The sequence below is a fragment of the Bombus terrestris genome, chromosome 10 (assembly GCF_910591885.1).
Source record: "Bombus terrestris chromosome 10, iyBomTerr1.2, whole genome shotgun sequence".
NCBI lineage: Eukaryota > Metazoa > Arthropoda > Insecta > Hymenoptera > Apidae > Bombus > Bombus terrestris.
In genome coordinates this window covers 20,019,788-20,039,456 of record NC_063278.1, presented here as the reverse complement: position 1 = coordinate 20,039,456, position 19,669 = coordinate 20,019,788, and the positions used below count along the sequence as shown (strand labels likewise).

General features: G+C 32.3%; 1 protein-coding gene across 2 annotated transcripts in view; it reads left to right on the top strand.

Annotated features, from left to right (window-relative positions):
- Positions 1-19,669, top strand: part of LOC100643185 (diuretic hormone 44) — a 75,868-nt gene that overhangs the window by 55,063 nt on the left and 1,136 nt on the right. For both annotated transcript variants that reach the window (XM_003403296.4, XM_020868253.2), the window contains exons 2-3: positions 9,062-9,238; positions 18,154-18,561. In XM_003403296.4, coding sequence (XP_003403344.1) covers positions 9,092-9,238; positions 18,154-18,561 — 555 coding nt within the window. In that variant the 5' untranslated portion in view covers positions 9,062-9,091. The remainder of the gene's footprint in view (positions 1-9,061; positions 9,239-18,153; positions 18,562-19,669) is intronic.

Below are 19,669 nucleotides of genomic sequence, written 5' to 3'. Positions count from 1 at the left end.
TGTAATAGAAGAACTAATAATTAGATTTTTTATGTAAATTGTCATATCTTTATAAACATAATTTACTAGCAACGCCTAACTGTAAACAGATAAAATTGAAATAGAAATGTACCTATCAGAAATTACAACTAATATTCTATTTTGGGTATTTTACATATTCTTTTATATTGTATTCGTTCTGTGAATTTTTGCATCTTTAAATTTTATGTAAACGCATTAAAATCTGCAGTCTACTAACGTAATACGAAAAATTTAAATATGTAATGTAATGTTTCGTAAATATAATACGTAAAATTACTCCTTTCACTGCTCAATCCGTAATGGGTAATACGTTCTACAATATGCGTGTTCATTATACAGAACTCATAAATTTACGGATTCCGTGCAGCGTGAAATCAATCGGATGTAAAATTTATTCAACACCGGGCGTTTTATCATGAGAATATGTATTCGACAGTGAGATGGTTAATTAAAGCGATCGAGAGGCACGGACAAACGAAAGAAATTTTCGACTTGTTTTTTCATGTATTAGGTTGTCCGAAAAGTGACTTTCTTTTCCAGACACGTCTTTTACAACGATACATCTTTATGCAAACATGAAACCAAATCTATCGAACGTTGTGATTTTTATTTTGATAGAACAAAATGGATAGAACAAATGGATAATTCGATAAAATAATATAAAACGGAAAATGTTGTGCATCTATTATTTCCTTATAAAACGAAAGAAACTTTTCGGACGAGCTAATAGAATCAGCCTTTTTCAATTGTACCATCAGTTGCAGCTCGTCCCTTGTAAACTATTTTTACGCGTTTATTCTATCCATTTTGAAGCTTCATCTTGCACAAATGTCAAATTTTGACCGATTCATAGTTTTCCTGACAATTTGTATCAATTACTGCGTTTCAATATTTCTATTACGAACGAAGATGTAAAACAAGATTTCATTCGTCCGAACCTCATCCATTGGAACGAAATTTTATTTAGTGTCCGATTAGCTGAATATGAATCCAATTATTTGGGCGAAACACGAATCCGATTGTTTGAACGAAAACTCGTAGATAATAGGGAGAATCAGTGAATTCCTACGATACGAACGATCCAATTACATGAACAATTTATCCTCTGACGTGTTCGAATCAATTCTATTGTGATATCGATAGATTGTGATATTAATAGGTATCAATTTTACTGTGTACAATTCTGGGCAATGAGAGCACGAAGCTTTGGTATTAAAGGCTTGTTTCTCTTAACGTTAATTCTTAGAATTCTTAGAACGATCAAAGAACATTTATTAATATTTTACATAAATTTTTGTACGCAGTATGTGTTCCTTAAGGCATTCGTAGCGTAGTTTGATTATAATTGGTAAAAGTGCATAGATTCGCAAGATCTGCTTTTCAATTGAAGTATGAATATAAAATATAATATGCATATAACGAATTAAAACTATTTTAAAATAGAAACGCCTGCTGATCATCTATTTTTCATCAACGTAACAATTTTGATAGAGAATCACAGATCGAGATATTATTAAATATTTGAAATTTCAATATTTCTTTACCAACGTTAACAAGTTTGGCCCATAGAAGATTATTTCGATATTTTTATATATTCTTTCAAAAATTCTAAATACATCGATACTGTTCAAAAATATATTCAAACACGATCACCTACTTATTTTCAATAGCTGGAATATCTAACTACGTATAGTAAATTATGATTCGATTAAATTAATTCTCTAAATACGCAAGCAATACGCAAATAATTATCCTTCGAGTAAAGCAAATGATTTTTCTTTGAATTATTTCATAATTTAGCTACTAAATGAAATAACTTTGCATCTTATTTGGTACTTTGTATTTGGTTAAACATTTTCTGAAATTATCTCTCAAATAGTTTCTCATTCTGTTACATTAGCATCGTCAACTACGTTAGAAATACAGATTTCCTCGTATAATCTCAAACGCGTATTATTCAAAAATAATTGAAATTTATAACGATTCTGAAAGTAAATGTTGTCGCGTTGTAAAATAACTCGGTTATTTTGATCGTAATTGAAACGTGAAATACACAAACGTAAATTTGCCATATTCGAGCAATAAGCCATAGATACACAAGTTTTTTCTTATTTGCGCGAATGTAAAGATAAAGTTTATTCCTGAAAAAATTAGGCCATTCCGTTGAACAATATTTCATTCTTTGTCGTGAAAAAAAAGCGCCCCCGCATCATCCTTTCGAGATTAAGCACGTTTTTTGCTCGTTAAAGGGTCGCTTAGCGCAACTATAGAAATTACACGCTCTACAAAGGTCCGAAGTACGTTCCAGTTGGAACACCTTTGTAAAATCTCATTGTTAATCGATAAAGCTGTGCCGTTTTCCGGCGAATATCGTGCACTCCTTCTGTTTCTGATCTATCCATCTGCGAATAATTTCACGCCTGTTGCCTCGTGGAATATTTTCCTATTCCCCATCCTTTCTTCTTCTACTCTGGCTGTCGTCAACCAGCACGTAATTAAAGTCCTCTGCAGAGAGTTGTACGGTGAAGAAGGGTCTCTTTTAACCCTGCGGAGGCACATTGGGTCGCGGTGTATCTAAGTGGTAGGACCGAACATTTTTTATTTGAAATTAAATTAAACGAATACATAAAATGAGGAAATAATTACACCAAAATAAATAGCAAATTTTATTTGCAAATAGCGCTGCCTGCAGGCTAACTTCAACCTGTTATTTGAGAAATAAATTACTACAAAATAACGTATACATCTATTGGTGTGAAATATTCACTTCTGAAACAACTGGACAGTTGAAATATTTGATCAAATGATACAGCGTAGAAATTAAAAAGTACGAGAGGAATATTATGTATCTAAACTGGGACATCAGAATTTTGAAGTTGAAATTCTGTGTGCTATCGATAAACAACTATATTTTCTCTTGGTGGAACCAAATGATAAATATCTATGTTCGTAAACCTGGTAAATTAACAAATATTATTCAAATAGCATTAACCCTTTGCACACTTATGTCGAGTGTGACTCAACATCAGTTTTTATCTCAGAAGCTCCTTTGTCGCGTCCCATTCGACATTCTTTCACGTCCATCTTTTTTTGTGAAACGTGCGAAAGAAAATCAGGATTACATCCTGGAAATTGTTTCAAGATATATCATACACTTAAAAATGACAAAATACAACAATAGTGTGAATAAAACTGGTATTTAAGTGAATTTGTTTCTGCCTTTATTTATTTAAATTGTCTTATTTTTTAGTTAAAGTAAATTTCAAATAAAACACTTAAAAGCGTTGGGAGCTGGTGGTAACGAAATTGAAATAAAATTCAAAGTGCAAAAGGTCAAGATAAAAAAGCTAATTACAAATAAAATACAAATTTTGTTCCGACGATTACTTGAATAAAATGTCATTTCGATAATGCCAACAATTCTGGCAAGCAGTTATTTAAATCTTATTAATCGTATTAATTTTTAGAGAAATGTTATCCAAATATGTAAAAAATGTAGAATTTCATTAAAATAAATACCATTTATAATTATCAATTAATAAAACGTTAGGGCCACTAGAGAACAAATTTACGAGTTTCAAAATTTCTTGTTTTCTCCAACCGTTAAAAATATACACGTGCTTTTGACAAAATTGTGTGGCGAAAAGTGACTGATTTGCTGCATTTGCTTTCCATGCTTCGTTGCAGTTCTATGCTCGTTCGTGACGCGTAAACGTATGCGTTTTTGAATTCGAAGATCGCAATTATGCGTTAATTTTTGTACGATAAGAAGGACTTTACATATTATACGACAGTTATTCCAGAATTAATTATATTATTTCAAAAAAACAAAATTTAGACGAGCGGCTTGTGACAGAATCGTTGCCAATTTTGCGAAATGCCTCAAGAAATCAAAAAAGAATTCCTTAACGAAGATCTAACCACTACAAATCTTAACCGTAAACAACAAATAATATTAGACAGACCTAGAATTCACCACATCAGATTTATTTTATTTATTTACATTTAAAATTGCCAAATTATCTTTGACGCGTTCCTTTAAGTCCTAAGTTTAGATCGTCTCGTTCTAAATATTACCATTCGCTAATCCTATAAAAACGTCATTGTATCAAGTATCATTATTTTTGCCTATTAGTTTCTCTCTAATTTATATATTTCACTAACATTTCTATGCTGTTGCTATAAATTGGCCGAAGGGTTTGGATACTTACGGTAGACAATGTATCTCGTTATCTATACACAATATGTTAAAACGAGAAAGTTAGAATAACAGCAGAGCTGATTACACCTTGTCCATAGACCTGGAAAGTTATACCGATACAAAGTGTAAATCTGTGTACCCTTCGCCACATTATAATCGCCTTGTTCGCCACGGCTCATTGTCACTGTCCTTTAAAACAGCGTGCAAGCATCGACATTATCAATGGGCAGCTATGATCCGTAAACAGGACAATGAAAATGATAGTGCCGTGGCTGGTAGACAATAACGAAACACGATTCAATAACAGATATAACTTATCACAAACTTTGCAACATTACCATTTTCATGCAACCTCGAAATAGTCGACATTACAGAGTGTTTCCGCAGTGATTGCACAAAGGGGAGAAAATGGTTCGATCTACGTGAAAGACGTGATATTTTTTTTTATAGACTGCCATAAATATATCCTGTAAATATGCCCTGTGTGACTATTTGTAAACATATGGACACTTTGATTGATATGTGTTAGTAATATTAATAGACGAATGTTGGTGAAATATTTGAATTTGACGAATTAAAGTTAAAATATCTCAGCTAACAATTTTTCAATATAAATAGATTACCTTTTTATAGAGAATTGTCTAGCTAGATAAATTAATGTTATAATATAAATATAAGGTGCCATTTAAAGAGCCACATAATTTTAATATCTCAATAATATCTCACTATAAAAAATATAAATTATTAAAGAATCAAACTATGTTTAATTATTATAGCTACATAATCAACTCAATGATCACCTTTTATAATAATTATAACCTTGTTGTGCAATGGTCAAAATACATAGAATCTATCGAATATTAATTTAACCAATCGCGTTGAAAATTTCACTAAAAATTTGGTCGTTCCATCTACAACGATCTAATATGACATATTATGTTAGATAACTAGCAAATTGTTGGTTATTCAAATTTTTACTCATTCAAGTATCATGAAGAATGCAAACGTATTTGCATAGACATTGCACCTTGATAAGCATGATGCTTTAATGTCCATTAGAACACAAATGATTAGCAAAGTGGAAAAATCTTATCAACTGAATGGAATCTCCAACAAGACACATTTAACACATTTTGAGGAAAAACGGGTTTTAAGTTACACTGTTCCATAAATAAGTCGCGGATTTTTATGCAGGTTCGTATTTCTCAGAATATAATTGAAAGCGTAGAATCACCTCAGAAAATTGTTTCACGCAACAATTATTACGCAATGCATCGTACTTTGGATATTTTATATATCTTCCCACGTTCTTTCTGCGCAATTCTACGCTTCCAAATTCTCTGTTGACGCATAAAAATCCGCGATGCACCCATAAACTACAACCACCTAACATATTTCTCGTCTCATATGTTCAGCGTTACATCGTATTCTCCGACGAAACCTAATCTGCGATCTGTGTGTATCGAAAATTAAAAAACCATCGGCGAAACACTTATTGGTAATTGAACTTCCAGCAAAATGCGCTATAAACCTTGTTCGAGGTTCCCATTCGGTCGTTCTATCTACCTAGAAACCATTTCCGTTACCTGACACTAACATTCGTTGTCGAATTTTCCTTTCCCTCGTATTAGTCTCGAACAGTTCTTCGGTTACCTCTCGCTCAACTATTAATTACCACCTCCCGAGTACGTTCGTCGATTACAAACTGCACCAGAGATTAAAAGTACAATGATAAAAAGATAGAAAGAAGGATGCAGAGATTGGAGCGAGCTGTTCGTGCAGGTGACGAACCAGAGTAATTGAAGAGCGGAACGGCCACCCTAAATTACCTGGCGTAGATTAAGCCGTCGGTGTTAATGAACTCGTCTGTGACGACGCTACTGACGACATCGTAACGATCGCCGACGACTATATCGGCACATCGACCCAGATTCATTCACCATCGAACTTGACCTTCTCGTTTGTCGCTCCTGCGTCGCGTTCTTCTTGCTATAAATAAGACGTCGGAGGAACAACTACACGAACGCACTTGTCTCGCTATACAACGGTAACTATAAAATTTCATGAAATTAAAGAGCAAGACGGTATATTTGGTAATCTTGATAGAGAGTTAAATAAATCAAAATGTTCTCTTCTTGCTACGTATATAAACGTCTTTCTAGTGCCCATAATTCGCGATAGTTAAACTTCGATATTCTAAAGCTTTTCTAGCGCTTTTCTTTATCGATTTACGCTGTTAGAGTGCGCATGTAACGATTTATTGCTCATATAGGGCGTCAGAAATTGGATGATTCGTGCTAAGTACTAAAATCGTGGGAAGAGAAAATAAACGTGGTTTGGGTATGTGTACGATAACGTGCATTATGACGGGAAGAAGTTAATGGCACTTCCATCAGAGGAGGGTGCCAAGAGGACGAAGACCTTTCGGTCAGATGTTAACAGAACAAACAGGCGTGGTTGGAAAGTCTCCATACCTGAAATCTAATGTCGGGAATAACTGAAATCAAGGCTGAAAGAAAAAAAGCTTTGATTAACGGATTGCCTCCAATTGATTATTTTAATATGTCCGTAGCAAAAATTGGAAGATTCTTGCTACGAACATATTGTAATATCGTTTGAATAATCGAACCTCGGCCCATCTTCGACCAATAATATTTTTTGATCGATAAAAATATTATTAAATGTTTCTAATCCTTTTGAGACAGTGAACGAAAAAGTTCTGCAACACCGTGTGCATTAAAAATCAACGAACAATTACTTAACAAAAATCTAACCGCTGCAAATATCCGGCGTAAACAACGCTTAGTATTAAACAGGTTTAGAATTGATCATACTAAATTTATACATGTACATTTAATTTTTAATCCAAGCTATCGTTACCAATCTTTTTAACAAAATATTCGCCATATTATATAAATGTTGTTAGTTTGGTATATTTGTAATTCTAAACCATTATAAAGCATTCAATTCCTGTTTCTTTTCTTTATAGAGTGGATAGTTTACCAGTATTGAAATGTAATTTACATTTATAGATTAAAATTGGATACCTTGTATATGTGTAATGATACAACAACGTAATTAAATAATTAAATAAATAGTTTAATAATATACAATTAGACATTAACTATACATTATATATAATTATAGATGATTATAGATTATATCAACTGTATAATATGGCGAATATTTTATTTATAAAATATACTAAATAGAAATAAAAAATGCTAAAGCATTCTCTGGTTATTGTGCAAAAAAAAGAAAACACGAGTAAGGTTCATTTATGTTATGAACCATTCATTATTGATATTATTATTAATATACGTAATTGTTTGCTTTAATTTTCTGGTAAACATAGTTTTCACGGGCATTGAAAGCCTTTTTATGAGACACGAAATAAGACATGAAAATTCCAGGACTGCAGCAAAAAATATAACAGATACATAAGAGACTTATCGAAAAATATACGCACGTTCGACTTAATCGAACAAATAGTTGGTTATTTTTCAAGTGGCCATTCGATACGATCGGAATGCGATATCAGCCGATCTAAATGTCAGTGAAAATCGTGGCCAGTATCGAGCGAAGGGGAAAGTTGTTCGGAAAAATAAAACTGGAATGTTCGTTTTTCTAACCGTGCGTAATATTCCGCGAAATATTTCGTAAAACGTTGCAAGTACGAATTTGGTTTGATCCTTCGACGTTATCGACTTTTATCTTTGAATTCGTTCTTGAAGTGGTTATCGTATACAGATAAATAAAATGGAATAGTCCATTTGAACAGATAAATTCCTTATTTCATTAATCCTTCTTAATGTAATGAAATTATTGTTACAGGTTATTATACTCTCTTTCTAGAAAATATTTGTACGAAATTTCAATTATAGCAACGATATTTCTTTGTTAAAATTGGATGAAACATCTTGTACAGTACATGAAGTTTATATCATCCTTTCCTCGTTCTTTTTCTTCGTGACTTTTTCTTTCTTGCCCCTTAAATTTTATTATTACGCTCTACACTTCATCTCACTTCTTAAAAATACGAGAAATTTTCGAAACGTTTCTAAGCAAGCGAACTTCCTGTAACAAATTAAAGTTTTTTATTCATTTTAATTCTTCTCGAGATCTAAATGCTTTAATCCATTCATATTTCTATACTATTTTCTACAAAATTAATGTGCATACTAGATGCAGAAATTAGAGAGATAGCGTCTGTATTGGACGAAGCAAAATTATTATTCGTCATTTGTCTACAGCTTTGAATAATTTTTATCCGCCATGAAACTTTTCTTTTAAATATTCATAAGAGACTTTATATTTAACGATGTTAGTGAAAAAGGCAGTTTCAGTTAAAATTTGATTGAAATTGCTTCGGTTCTTTGAAAGGGGATAAGTAAGAAAAGTCGATATTTAACAGAATTTTGAAATTAAATTGAAATATTGAATATTTTGGAAATTTAATAGAACCTTCTACCTACATGTCTGGATAATTGAAAATTGGATACATCAACAAACAAATTAAAATGTTACCAAACTTATCTTACCAAGATGTCTCTTTTTATCCTCTTCAAATTTTTCAAAATATTACTCCTCGTGGTGATTTTAATAAAAAATTGAGTAAACCAAATTTTTTTCCCTTGCCACCTATTAAAACCTTGATCGTGTTGATAATCCGCGATGGTTAAGCTTTAACATTCCAAAGCTCTCTCGGTTAAACATCTGGTCGCTATGGTAAACACGTTTTACATAATAAATGTAATAAGACACTTTGAAAATTGTTTCGTATGAAACGTTTACCAGGCTTATAGTGTTTAATGAAAATTTACCTTTACTCTGTTTCAGATACATTCGTTTCCCGTGCTTGCAGATACAATGACGCTTATGAGCCTGCTCCTATCTCTATTATTTATCGCTATGACTAAATGTCAACCCATATCCTACGTGTACGATGAAAGAGAATTGTCTCGGGATAATCATCCTCTCCTACTTCTCGTCGATCACCGAATTCCAGACTTAGAGGTACGATATTCTCACGTTATGAAAATGCCAATTGCACGAAATAGCTGTAGGAAAAATATATGAGAAAGATTATAATAATATGATATAATATGATAGCTGATACAGAAAGATATTTGTACACGTTCTTCAATTCTTTAATGAAACGTTCTTTTATTAAATTCCACAGTCCCCTACAAAAGTATTCGAATATTTACCACAGAACTTATTTATGTAGATATCGTGTACATTGTACGAAACTTTTTGAAATTTTGTTAGCGCTGTAACGAGACGGCTCTCGCGATTATAACAATAAAGTTTAAAACCAATCCGAAAATGTATATAGGAATTACAAGATATTTGTTGCAAACATACGCATAGTGAGATATTAATTTACATTGTAAATAGTTGTGTTGAATATTCATATTAAGCTACATATTCATGATTTATTACTACAGTGTAGTAGTATTACAATGATTGACTGTTTAATTAAATATTTTGGTGACCTTGGCGAAGTGTATGCTTGCGATAAGTATCTTGCAACTTCTCTACATACATTTTCGGATTCGTTTGAAATTTTACTGTTATAATCATATAATCAATAATTTTTGTGCCTCGTTATAGTGCTATTGAGATTTCAAAATGTTTTCTGTAATAATCAAATAGGAAGTTTCTAAGAGTTTTCGAGTACTTTTCATTTCACTGCACGTTTCGTTTCATAGCATCAAACTTGTGTAATCATATGAAAGTACTACTAATTGGTACGAAATTTATTATAGTCTGATCCATTTAATTAGTATAAAAATTCAATAATAAATGCAGTAGTGTACGATTGTCTTTTATAGTCACTGTATCCAACAGAAATCCCAAAGTGGATTCATCTCCTTAAGAACTCGCTCAATTTTAATAAAATGTGTCAAAGTAGAACAAATTTTCTTATCTCGTTATATTAACGCACAAATACTTATCAAATCTTCTCAGAATCTATTTTTTTGAACAAATTTCTATTTTTATATTTTCGATGGACTAAGAGATTGCACATAAAAAATCTGGAAATTCTCACTGAAAATTAATAACAAGGTGATAGTAATATTATGCAAGTGAATTAAGGAGATAAATATTGAAATAACAAAGCTATCCTATTGATTTATGAATAAATACATATTCGATTAAATAACATAAATTATAGTAAAACGAACAGGACTCTTTTTACGTTCCATCCTTTTATAGTTGATAATTTATCAGATAATTGGATTATAGTCATTGTGAAATAAGGTAGAATAAAGATCCCAGCATCTGTTAAATAAGAAACAAATTTATCTATTAAACGTACGATATTACACGTATTAATTCGATGAATAAACTGCGGACATTTATGCAAATTTGTATTTTTATAAATACAGATAGATAAAACCTATACTACCGTGCATAAATATTTGGACACTCGATGCGATTCAATTGAAGGATTGTGGTCCAGATGGACGCTGCTTAAAATTAATAGAACTATAATAGATTGAAGCGTTAAATGTCAATGACTATAAGCAAACGCTTGGAACGTTGAGTATGATTGACATACTTTTTCTCAAAAGTGGATTTAAATATCAAAATGTGGAAGTCGTTCTATCGATTTTGGTTCTCGCGCAGAATATAGCCTGTGATGAAACGAACAATAAGGTTTCTACATTTTATCCGTTTAGATTGGATAATTTTACAATACAAATGAAATAACGTCATAATGAAATCATTTGGCATAAAGAAGGTCAAGTTACTGCGATGCTTTTACAAAATTTACAATTCTAGTTTAAAAACGCTGAGATTTATAATAAATTAGTTGAAAATATTCCTTCCTCGTTAGTAGAAAAATATTCATTTAAAAAAAAAAAATTAATCATTGTTCGAAATACCTCACCAACTTACTAAAATATCGAAGACGGTTATGCTTCCGAATATTTCCTTAAAGAGTTGTAGTAGAAAATATAATAATAGCAGAATGTTTACTTCGCGGAGTGATCCGGAAAATATGGAAAAATGTGAAAAAACAAATGGTAGAAAAATGTGCCAAGTTGCTCTAAACATAAAAGTTTCTTAGTAAAAATGAAACAAAATTTACATCTTAACTTTCCAGAAAGCATTTCGTCTATTTTCGTTTAAACTTGCTTCGAAACTTCGAGAAAAAAAGGTTCGCTGGACAAAAGAATTGTAAATCAAGCAAATGGCATTTAAAAATTCGTTTCTTCCTTTCAAAATGTATTAACTACCGTTGAATGGATAATTAAATGTCTCTTACGAGACCACTTGTTTCCTTCGCCTCGTGCTCGTAACGTGAATCTCTTAGTTAAATTATTCTGTTATTATTTCATTAAATCAAGTTGTTAATTATTTACAATAAAACTTACCAGCGAATTTGCCTGGGTTAAATATTTTTTACAACTCAAACAACGCAGAAATAGATAATGAGATCTAGGTGCGTGCTGAAGTTCAAGATACACGAGCCTAACCCGCCGAACCTAACTCAACCTAACCTCTATTTATCAGATATTAGCTGGACGTGAAATGATTGCGATATATCCTTTCGCGAATCTCTCGTCTGGAGCCGCACGGACAGAATCAAACGTTAAACGTCACAATCGTTTTCCCGTTTCATGGACCACCTCGGTAAACAGATTATCGAAAAACTCTCTGTTTCGCGTTCCGAAACGGACAATAACATGGTTGTTGTTCTGCAACAACAGAGAAATTATTCGTGGGTGAGACGTGAAAAGGATAACACGCTCGTTAAATTTCATCGTTGAGAGGTTTGTAATTGGAAATGAAATCGGAGATTCGTTCGACCATGATTTCCGATCATTCTTTCTCTCCATTAATCAAACACAACGTGCTAATGTACTCGCATCTATAAACACGCCATTACTGTTCAAATGTATCTGAAGTTGTAATTTATAAATTAAATTTGAATATTAATCGGTCGAATTTGATCAGAATATATGAATTGGCGATGGATTAGTAATTAAAAGTGCCATTTACTCTCTACGGAATCGACAGAAAAATGGAATAAATAGTTTATTAACCCCAGGAAGGGGTTGAAAGATCAAGTAGAGAAAAGTAAATTTGTATATTCGTTGGAAACTAAATACGTTTAGTATAATATCGCTTGCAACCAGACGGCTGTAGTTTTCAAAATTCTCGCGTCAAAGACAAAGAGATTCGTTAGTTAAACCATTAGAGATAATGTAGATAATTTGAATAACACAAAATTGTCGAATAATCGAAGATTCCAAATAAAATTCCAAACACCCGGAATTGTTAATCTTCACACATATTTCTACTCATATACCTCTCATAGCATATTCTCATAACATATAATAACTATTCATAACATATTCCTATGTGAAAACAACGCAGGCCAATTAATTGGTCATAATTGATTTATTCAACTTGCACGTGTGAACGTCGCATTAGCATTCCTCAAGGCATCTTTTCTTTCTATTCTTCTCGTTGGATGAATTTAATTAAAACTCGTCTCCTTGTCGGAGCCTGTGTTTGTTATCAGCACGACAACAACGCACTTTTGCCAAATGTCCTTAATTAATTACCTTCCATATTGTGCAAACGATAGAGGATCTATTTGGAGCGAGCCGACAATGTTTGGGCTAGAGTGATAGATACATCGAACAAGGAATAAGTGCTATATATCTACAAGGAGAGAACATCGAGCTCCTGGATTCCTGATCCCGATGAAACTCTCGAGATACGTGCACGACAGGCTTCGATTTCAATACAAACTATACAGACAGATATACGGTCGATCACGAAAGTTTCCGAACACACTTAGAAGCTAGATACAATATGCACAGTGTTTTCTACTTTTTCCGGTTAAACTTTAGGAGCACGATTTACAAGTGAAAATAAGGAAAAATGTTTTAAAGATGAAGTTTTGTTGTAAACGCTTTATTTGAAGATTGCGAGGCAATATTGGACGCAGCGCGAAGTACGTACGTAGAGTGCAATTTCGTTATCATTGGATACAAAAAATCATAGTACGAAGCGTAACTATAGAGAAAGAATAAACGCAATTTATAACTTAGTTACCGTTAGTCGGTAATTAAGTAACTTTGCAAGTTAACAAAGTATGGAAGTCGAATATTCAGGAAAATTTCAAACTTCTCACAGACATAGTCCGTGTGATGCCAATAACGGGACAGTTTCTTTTCTCAGCTAAAGAACGGTCTTAGAGGTGCAAACACCTTCCCCCAAAGAAATCTTCATTTTTCGTATCATCGTGAATATTTTAGTAAGAAACTACATAAGATACGGGGGGAAAGTTAAATTAAAAGTTGCAGAACTTGCAAATAATTTTTCTTCGGTATTATCGTATTCTTAAATACGACATTCACTCCCTGAGGTATTGACGCTAGAATATTTCACACTTTTAGAACGTCCTTCGTATTATTCGAATATTTTTGTCCCTCTGTTAGTTCGGATAAGGCAGGCTCTACTGTACTGGTAGGTGGCTTTGTGCCGGAATACTCGGTATATTTCACGAACGAATTCTCCTTTTTGTCAGCTCTTTATAACGGCTTGTAAATTACGAAAAAGCGAAGGAAGCGTGTGAAATTTGAAGAATGGCTGAAGGCAAAGTATTCCAAGGTACTAGTACATGTGCGTAAGTAAGTGCTGTGACCCTCTTCCGGTACGCGGCCCTAGACCTTTTCTTCATATTCTTGAGCGCGTTTTCCGTAAAAGTGGCAATAAAAGCTGGGAAATATCCGAGTGTGGGTAGGGTAGAAAACTGCGACCTGCACATACGAGCACCGTTGAATTTCTTTCTTTCATTCTCCTCTTTTTTCTTTTTTCTTTTTTTTTTTTTTTTTACTCCCACGGATATGCTCAATATAACTCTACCCTCGATCCGCTTAAACAGTAATTTACAATGTTTTTTTTTTCACCGCCACTTCAGCCGCGATATTGCCACATTGCCGAAGCGATGATCGAATTTTATCCTTTATGCAATACCGCACAGTTAACTTTCACGACAGACATTCGCGTATGTCTTAGGTGCGCAATATTTTAATATTCATAAAATTCCTCTCGCTGCTATTCTGATATTACGCTTCGCAATCGTAACTAAAAATGCATTTGTCTGAAGAAAAAAAATCCTACTTTTTGTCACGCATTTTCAAAAGGAAGATACCATCTATTTTAAAAAACGGACATTAGACCTGGCGCGTATAAACGAGCGATCAGTCGATAATCAGCAGACGGCTAATCTTTAGGAAAATTTATATTTTTGTAGAGACTATTCAAGAAATAGAATTTGAATATATATATATATATGAGATACGTTTTAGCTGCTAGAAATTATAACAGATTGGTATTGTACTATAATTAGGTCATATAATTATGTACATTCTGTGTATTTTTGCATCTTCGAATTTTGTATAATTGCATTCACAGTCCGTTAACGAGTAATTAATTTTATTTGTAGCCTTCTCAAGTTACTTTTTTATTAAATTAAAGAAGCTTGTGAACAATGTTGTTTATTAATATTATGTTTTATTATTTATTTAGTATTTATGTAGTATATATAGTATTTAGTATTTATATACTTCTAGAAATGAAAATAACGATCAAGTTATTATATTTTAGTTGGTTGATATCTATTTGAAAATTTTCCATGAGTAAGCACAAAAAGTCCGCAATCTACTTACGATAAAACCACATCTCGCAAAAAATATGCGTGTTCAGATGCTTTTGTGCAGTAGTATATTTTTGAGGACTTTGTAGTTTGACTACAATTTTGGAAAAATGAAAAAAATGGCCAGCTGTAAAAGTGTTAAAATATAAAAAAAATTATATGTATACAGACTGCATTCTACGTCAGCAGCAACCAGCTGAAGATTTTAGAAAGAGATACTACATCAGCAACTACGAATTAGCGTTAACATTCTTCTTTTTTTATACGATGTTGCATCTATTTAGTTCATTCGCAGTGTAGCAAATCGAAGTTACCGCTTGCGTCAAGACTCAGCGCCATCTAATTTACTAAAAATCCTCTTAAGGAATTGATTGCAGATACCGTTGAATGAATATAAAGATATCTGCATATTTAAAATAGGTTAGATAAAAAGTTCATATATTTTTGAACAGATGTCTGCATCGTTCTGCTACGTAATTATGAATTTTTCCAACCAAATCAGACCATTGATTCAAAAGTTTATTGTCAACAATCGCAATGAGTGAACCGAATATTTGACGACAAATCGCGTGTATCTCTATTTTTCTTCGGGATAATTCACACCGCATATCGCTCATTTCCGCAACAATCAAACGAAAACAAATTTGAATGTTCTGAACTGTTATATGTAGTTTCGTGATGGTGCGATAGCGACACAACTGCCCTCCCATAGCAAATTTTTGAACTTTACTTGTAGGATTCCACCAGTAGAAGTACAAGGAACAACCGTTTTTCTTATTTTTCGAAAACTACAAATTTCGAGTTATGCTGCAACAAATGAGCGATATAAGTCTTACGACTGAAAATTATGGATTTAATCTGGGAAATTATGAAGCGTCGCCCATATTCATCCGATTTGGTACCATCAAACTATCGCTTGTTTAGATCCTTGCAAAATTATCTGAATGGCAAAAGATTCAGAACCTACGAAGTGCACAATATGCTTCAAGAATATTTCTCGTCTAAACCACAAAAATTCTACCTAGATGATATCCAAAAGCTTGTGGGACGATGAGACAGTAATAGAAACTAATGGGCATTTTATTATTGATTCAATATTTAATAAGTGAAGTTCTCCAAATAGAATTCAGTGGAATGCATACAGTATAAACGGATGAATTTGTCGTTCAATTTTTGTGCAATAAGTAGTTATAAACATAATGCGTGAGAAGATTTATACTTGTTTTTCTTATTTTAATAGCAGTATTTTACGTCATCCAACTATAAATTTCAATTTATTACAATCAACTTCCAGTTTTAAAAATGTGAAAAAGACCGTAGGTTAGAAAAGCAACAAGTACCCCTTATTACTCACGATGAATATTACGACTACTTAAAGTCTTAGATCTCAGTTTTATTACCTTGTATACCAATGACAAATCGACTTAAAAACAACATATTTATCAAAATTTAAATCATTTATTTAATAACATATTACAATAATGTATTAAAATTAATATATGTATATGTATGATTTAAATATCCAGTTTTAAATGTCACGATTTAGATCAACCACAGCTAAGCAAATGTTTAAAAAATTAAATGCTAAGTACTTACGAAATAGTAAAATTAATAATAGCCATAGAATTCTATGTAAATTTAGAAATCAGCATTACAACTTAATTATCTAGGAATAAAAAGCTTTTCGAACATCAATTTGTTATCGCGTATTAATTTTGAAAAGTCGATCTGAACGCAATGTGTGCAAACATCCTGACATACATATGATTGTAATAATCAAATTATTAGACCATTCATCTGCAGCTGTAGAAGCTAAATTAAAATTAATAATGATAAGAATATAGGCAATACAAATGCGAATAATAATAATGTATGTACATTATAACTACACGCACATCATATATTACATTCGACTGTTTATTTTCAGTTGTAGCGTACGTAATCTTTCGTTATTTCGTAAATGGAAAATCCAAATATTTTCCTACTGAAATGAGACAGGTAAACACGTAAGAATGTCTTTCGTTTTAATCGCATTTGGAAGAAATTGTACGTTTTTCCCTGGCAAGTAGGAATTAAGTGCTCCATAAAAGCAAACGCAAGGATCGTATAAAAATACTTCCGTTTTTTACATAGGGTAGAGCTGATCCATTAGCCGAACAAATGGATTTTTAACGGTCTTAGGAATTGTAAACGAATAAATTACAACCACGTCTTGCGAAACGTCCGTGATACGTAATTATTAAAAATTCCTAAGGTTATCAGTAGTAACAACGTTTCTTTAATAGGTTAATTAATTCAAAAATTTAAAAAAGAACAAACTAATTCTTTTCTCTTTTCAAAATAAAAAGCTCGTCATTTGGTCCAATTAAAAGAAAAAGTGATTACGTTTTAAAGGGTTTCTGAATGTCAATGCAACCAACTCTATGTAAATCATTCCTTCTTATACAAAGTAACAAATACAAAGGCACTGCTGTGCCCGAGTATTAATGCGAGTAATTCTACTTATTGTAAAATATAACGATTCTCAACGTGGAAGTAGCAAAGACAATCTAATTACACATTTAGAAGGAAGGATGAAGGGTAAAGACGGAAGAATGATTGCAAGGATTTACGCGTGGAAATGAGATAAGTATTGGAAAGAGAGTGGAAACAGAAAATGCCGAATTTATGCAGGACATGAAATATGTACCGAAGGAATGTGACAGGATTATTTAAAAGAAAAAAAAACAGGATTAAATTACGGAGGTAGATGCAGTGGTTGTTCTGGGGGCACAAGATCCGAGGCCCGAGATTCTGTGAGAAATTGAGAAGGAAAAAGAAAGGGCTAGTGGGGAGAAAGGAGAACAGGAAAGGGAAGAAAGATTCTATATAGTTTTATATTATATTTTTGTATTTTTATATTCTATATTGCCATAGATATTTCGTATTTTATGTTTTTGTTTGGACCTGTATGTCGTTGAAGCTTAAACACTGCGAGACCATAAAAGACATAGACAACAAGGAATATAAGAGGCACATTGTAGGGCTAAATTTAAGTTGTAGGTTTTAAGACTAAATGTTAAGTATGTTAAATAGGATAATTCATATGTTAAACTTGACGGTTGGATAGATAGACGATAAGGGTATGCCAAAGAGAAATGTAACTGAAATTCCGTCCTAACCTAGAGAGGAGGGACTGTGAAATATAAATGAACAATAAATGGAAAATAAAATAAATAAGAGATAACGATTTCATAATTTTCAGAATGAAATGTTCGACTCGGGAAACGATCCTGAATCAACGGTAGTCCGGACGAAACGATTGGAATCAAAACGCATTGGATCATTGTCGATCGTGAATTCCTTGGACGTGTTACGACAGAGAGTTCTTCTTGAACTTGCCCGGCGTAAAGCTTTGCAGGATCAACAGCAAATTGACGCAAATCGACGTATTCTAAAAACTATCGGAAAAAGATCATTACCGCTTTACAACAAAGACGTGCCCAAAGCTATGGACGCAAGAATAAGAAACGGAATTGATTATGTCTTCGAACAGGAAGAAAAAAGCCACGATCGAGACGTGATGCCAGAAAGGAACCCTGACAGAATGCAGAACTGGCTACGAAATGACGATTCCGCTTTTCGAGAAAGACAAGACGATCAAATGCGAAGGGTAATTATTCTGTTGGTTCGTTTTCGTAAATTTAATTCTTCATAAATGTACAGTGCCTCGCGAAAGTATTTGTACACTTACCACGCGAAACGTTTACGTCTATACCGTGCGTGTTATATGAAAACATGTTGAAATTTTATTAGCACTGTGATGAGACGCGACTGCCATAATTATATTGGTAAAATTTAAAACCAATCTGAAAATATACATAGAGATTGCAAGATATTTATTGTAAATTTATATTTGGAAAGAAATTAATATACAGTATAAACTATATATAGTTAAGTATGTGTATAGTAAGTATCAAAGATGTATAGTGAGGCTTGTTAATATTCCGGCTAATTGCCTGTTTAAGCACTTTTTGTGATCTATATAAAATATATATTTGTATTAAATTTCCTTCAACTAACTGTACACATTTTCAGAATCGTTTAAAATTTTATCAATATAATCACCATAGTTGGGTGTCGTTACAGCACTAATGAAATCTTAAAGTGATTTCTATAACACGCGTAATAGGTTTATAAAAGATAATAAAATAAAATAACAGACAAGTTTATTTCAAAATAGAAATGAATGCAAATATAAATTCCAATGTCTTGTTTGAGAAATAAATTGTTTCAGACAATTGAATCGCATGATTATTAATGATCATTAATAACAATAGCAAAGAAAACAGCCGTTTAATTGAATTTGACGCTGGAAGAGGAGCACTTATTAACAAAGTCAACAGTGAAATGTTTACTATGTTAGTGGTATTACCTGTACGTGGTAACTAGAATAGATCATCAAAATATTTACAGTAGAAATAACTTTTCCGATTATACATATTGTCGAAATTTTAGAATTTCCGTAATTTTTAATAGAAGTTCCATGCCATATAGATAGGAAGAAAATTATTTTCTTGGTAAAATCAAATAACAAATATCTAAATTTCAAATAAAATAACAAGTAATAAAATAATTTATTTTTCAAATGCATCGTTGCTTAAATAACATCATCTAAGATAAAGCAATAGAGCAAATAACAAATAAAACAAAAATTTTATTCGAATGATTATTTGAATAAAATTATTTTTAAATTGCCCAGCCCTGGCCTGTACATTAGA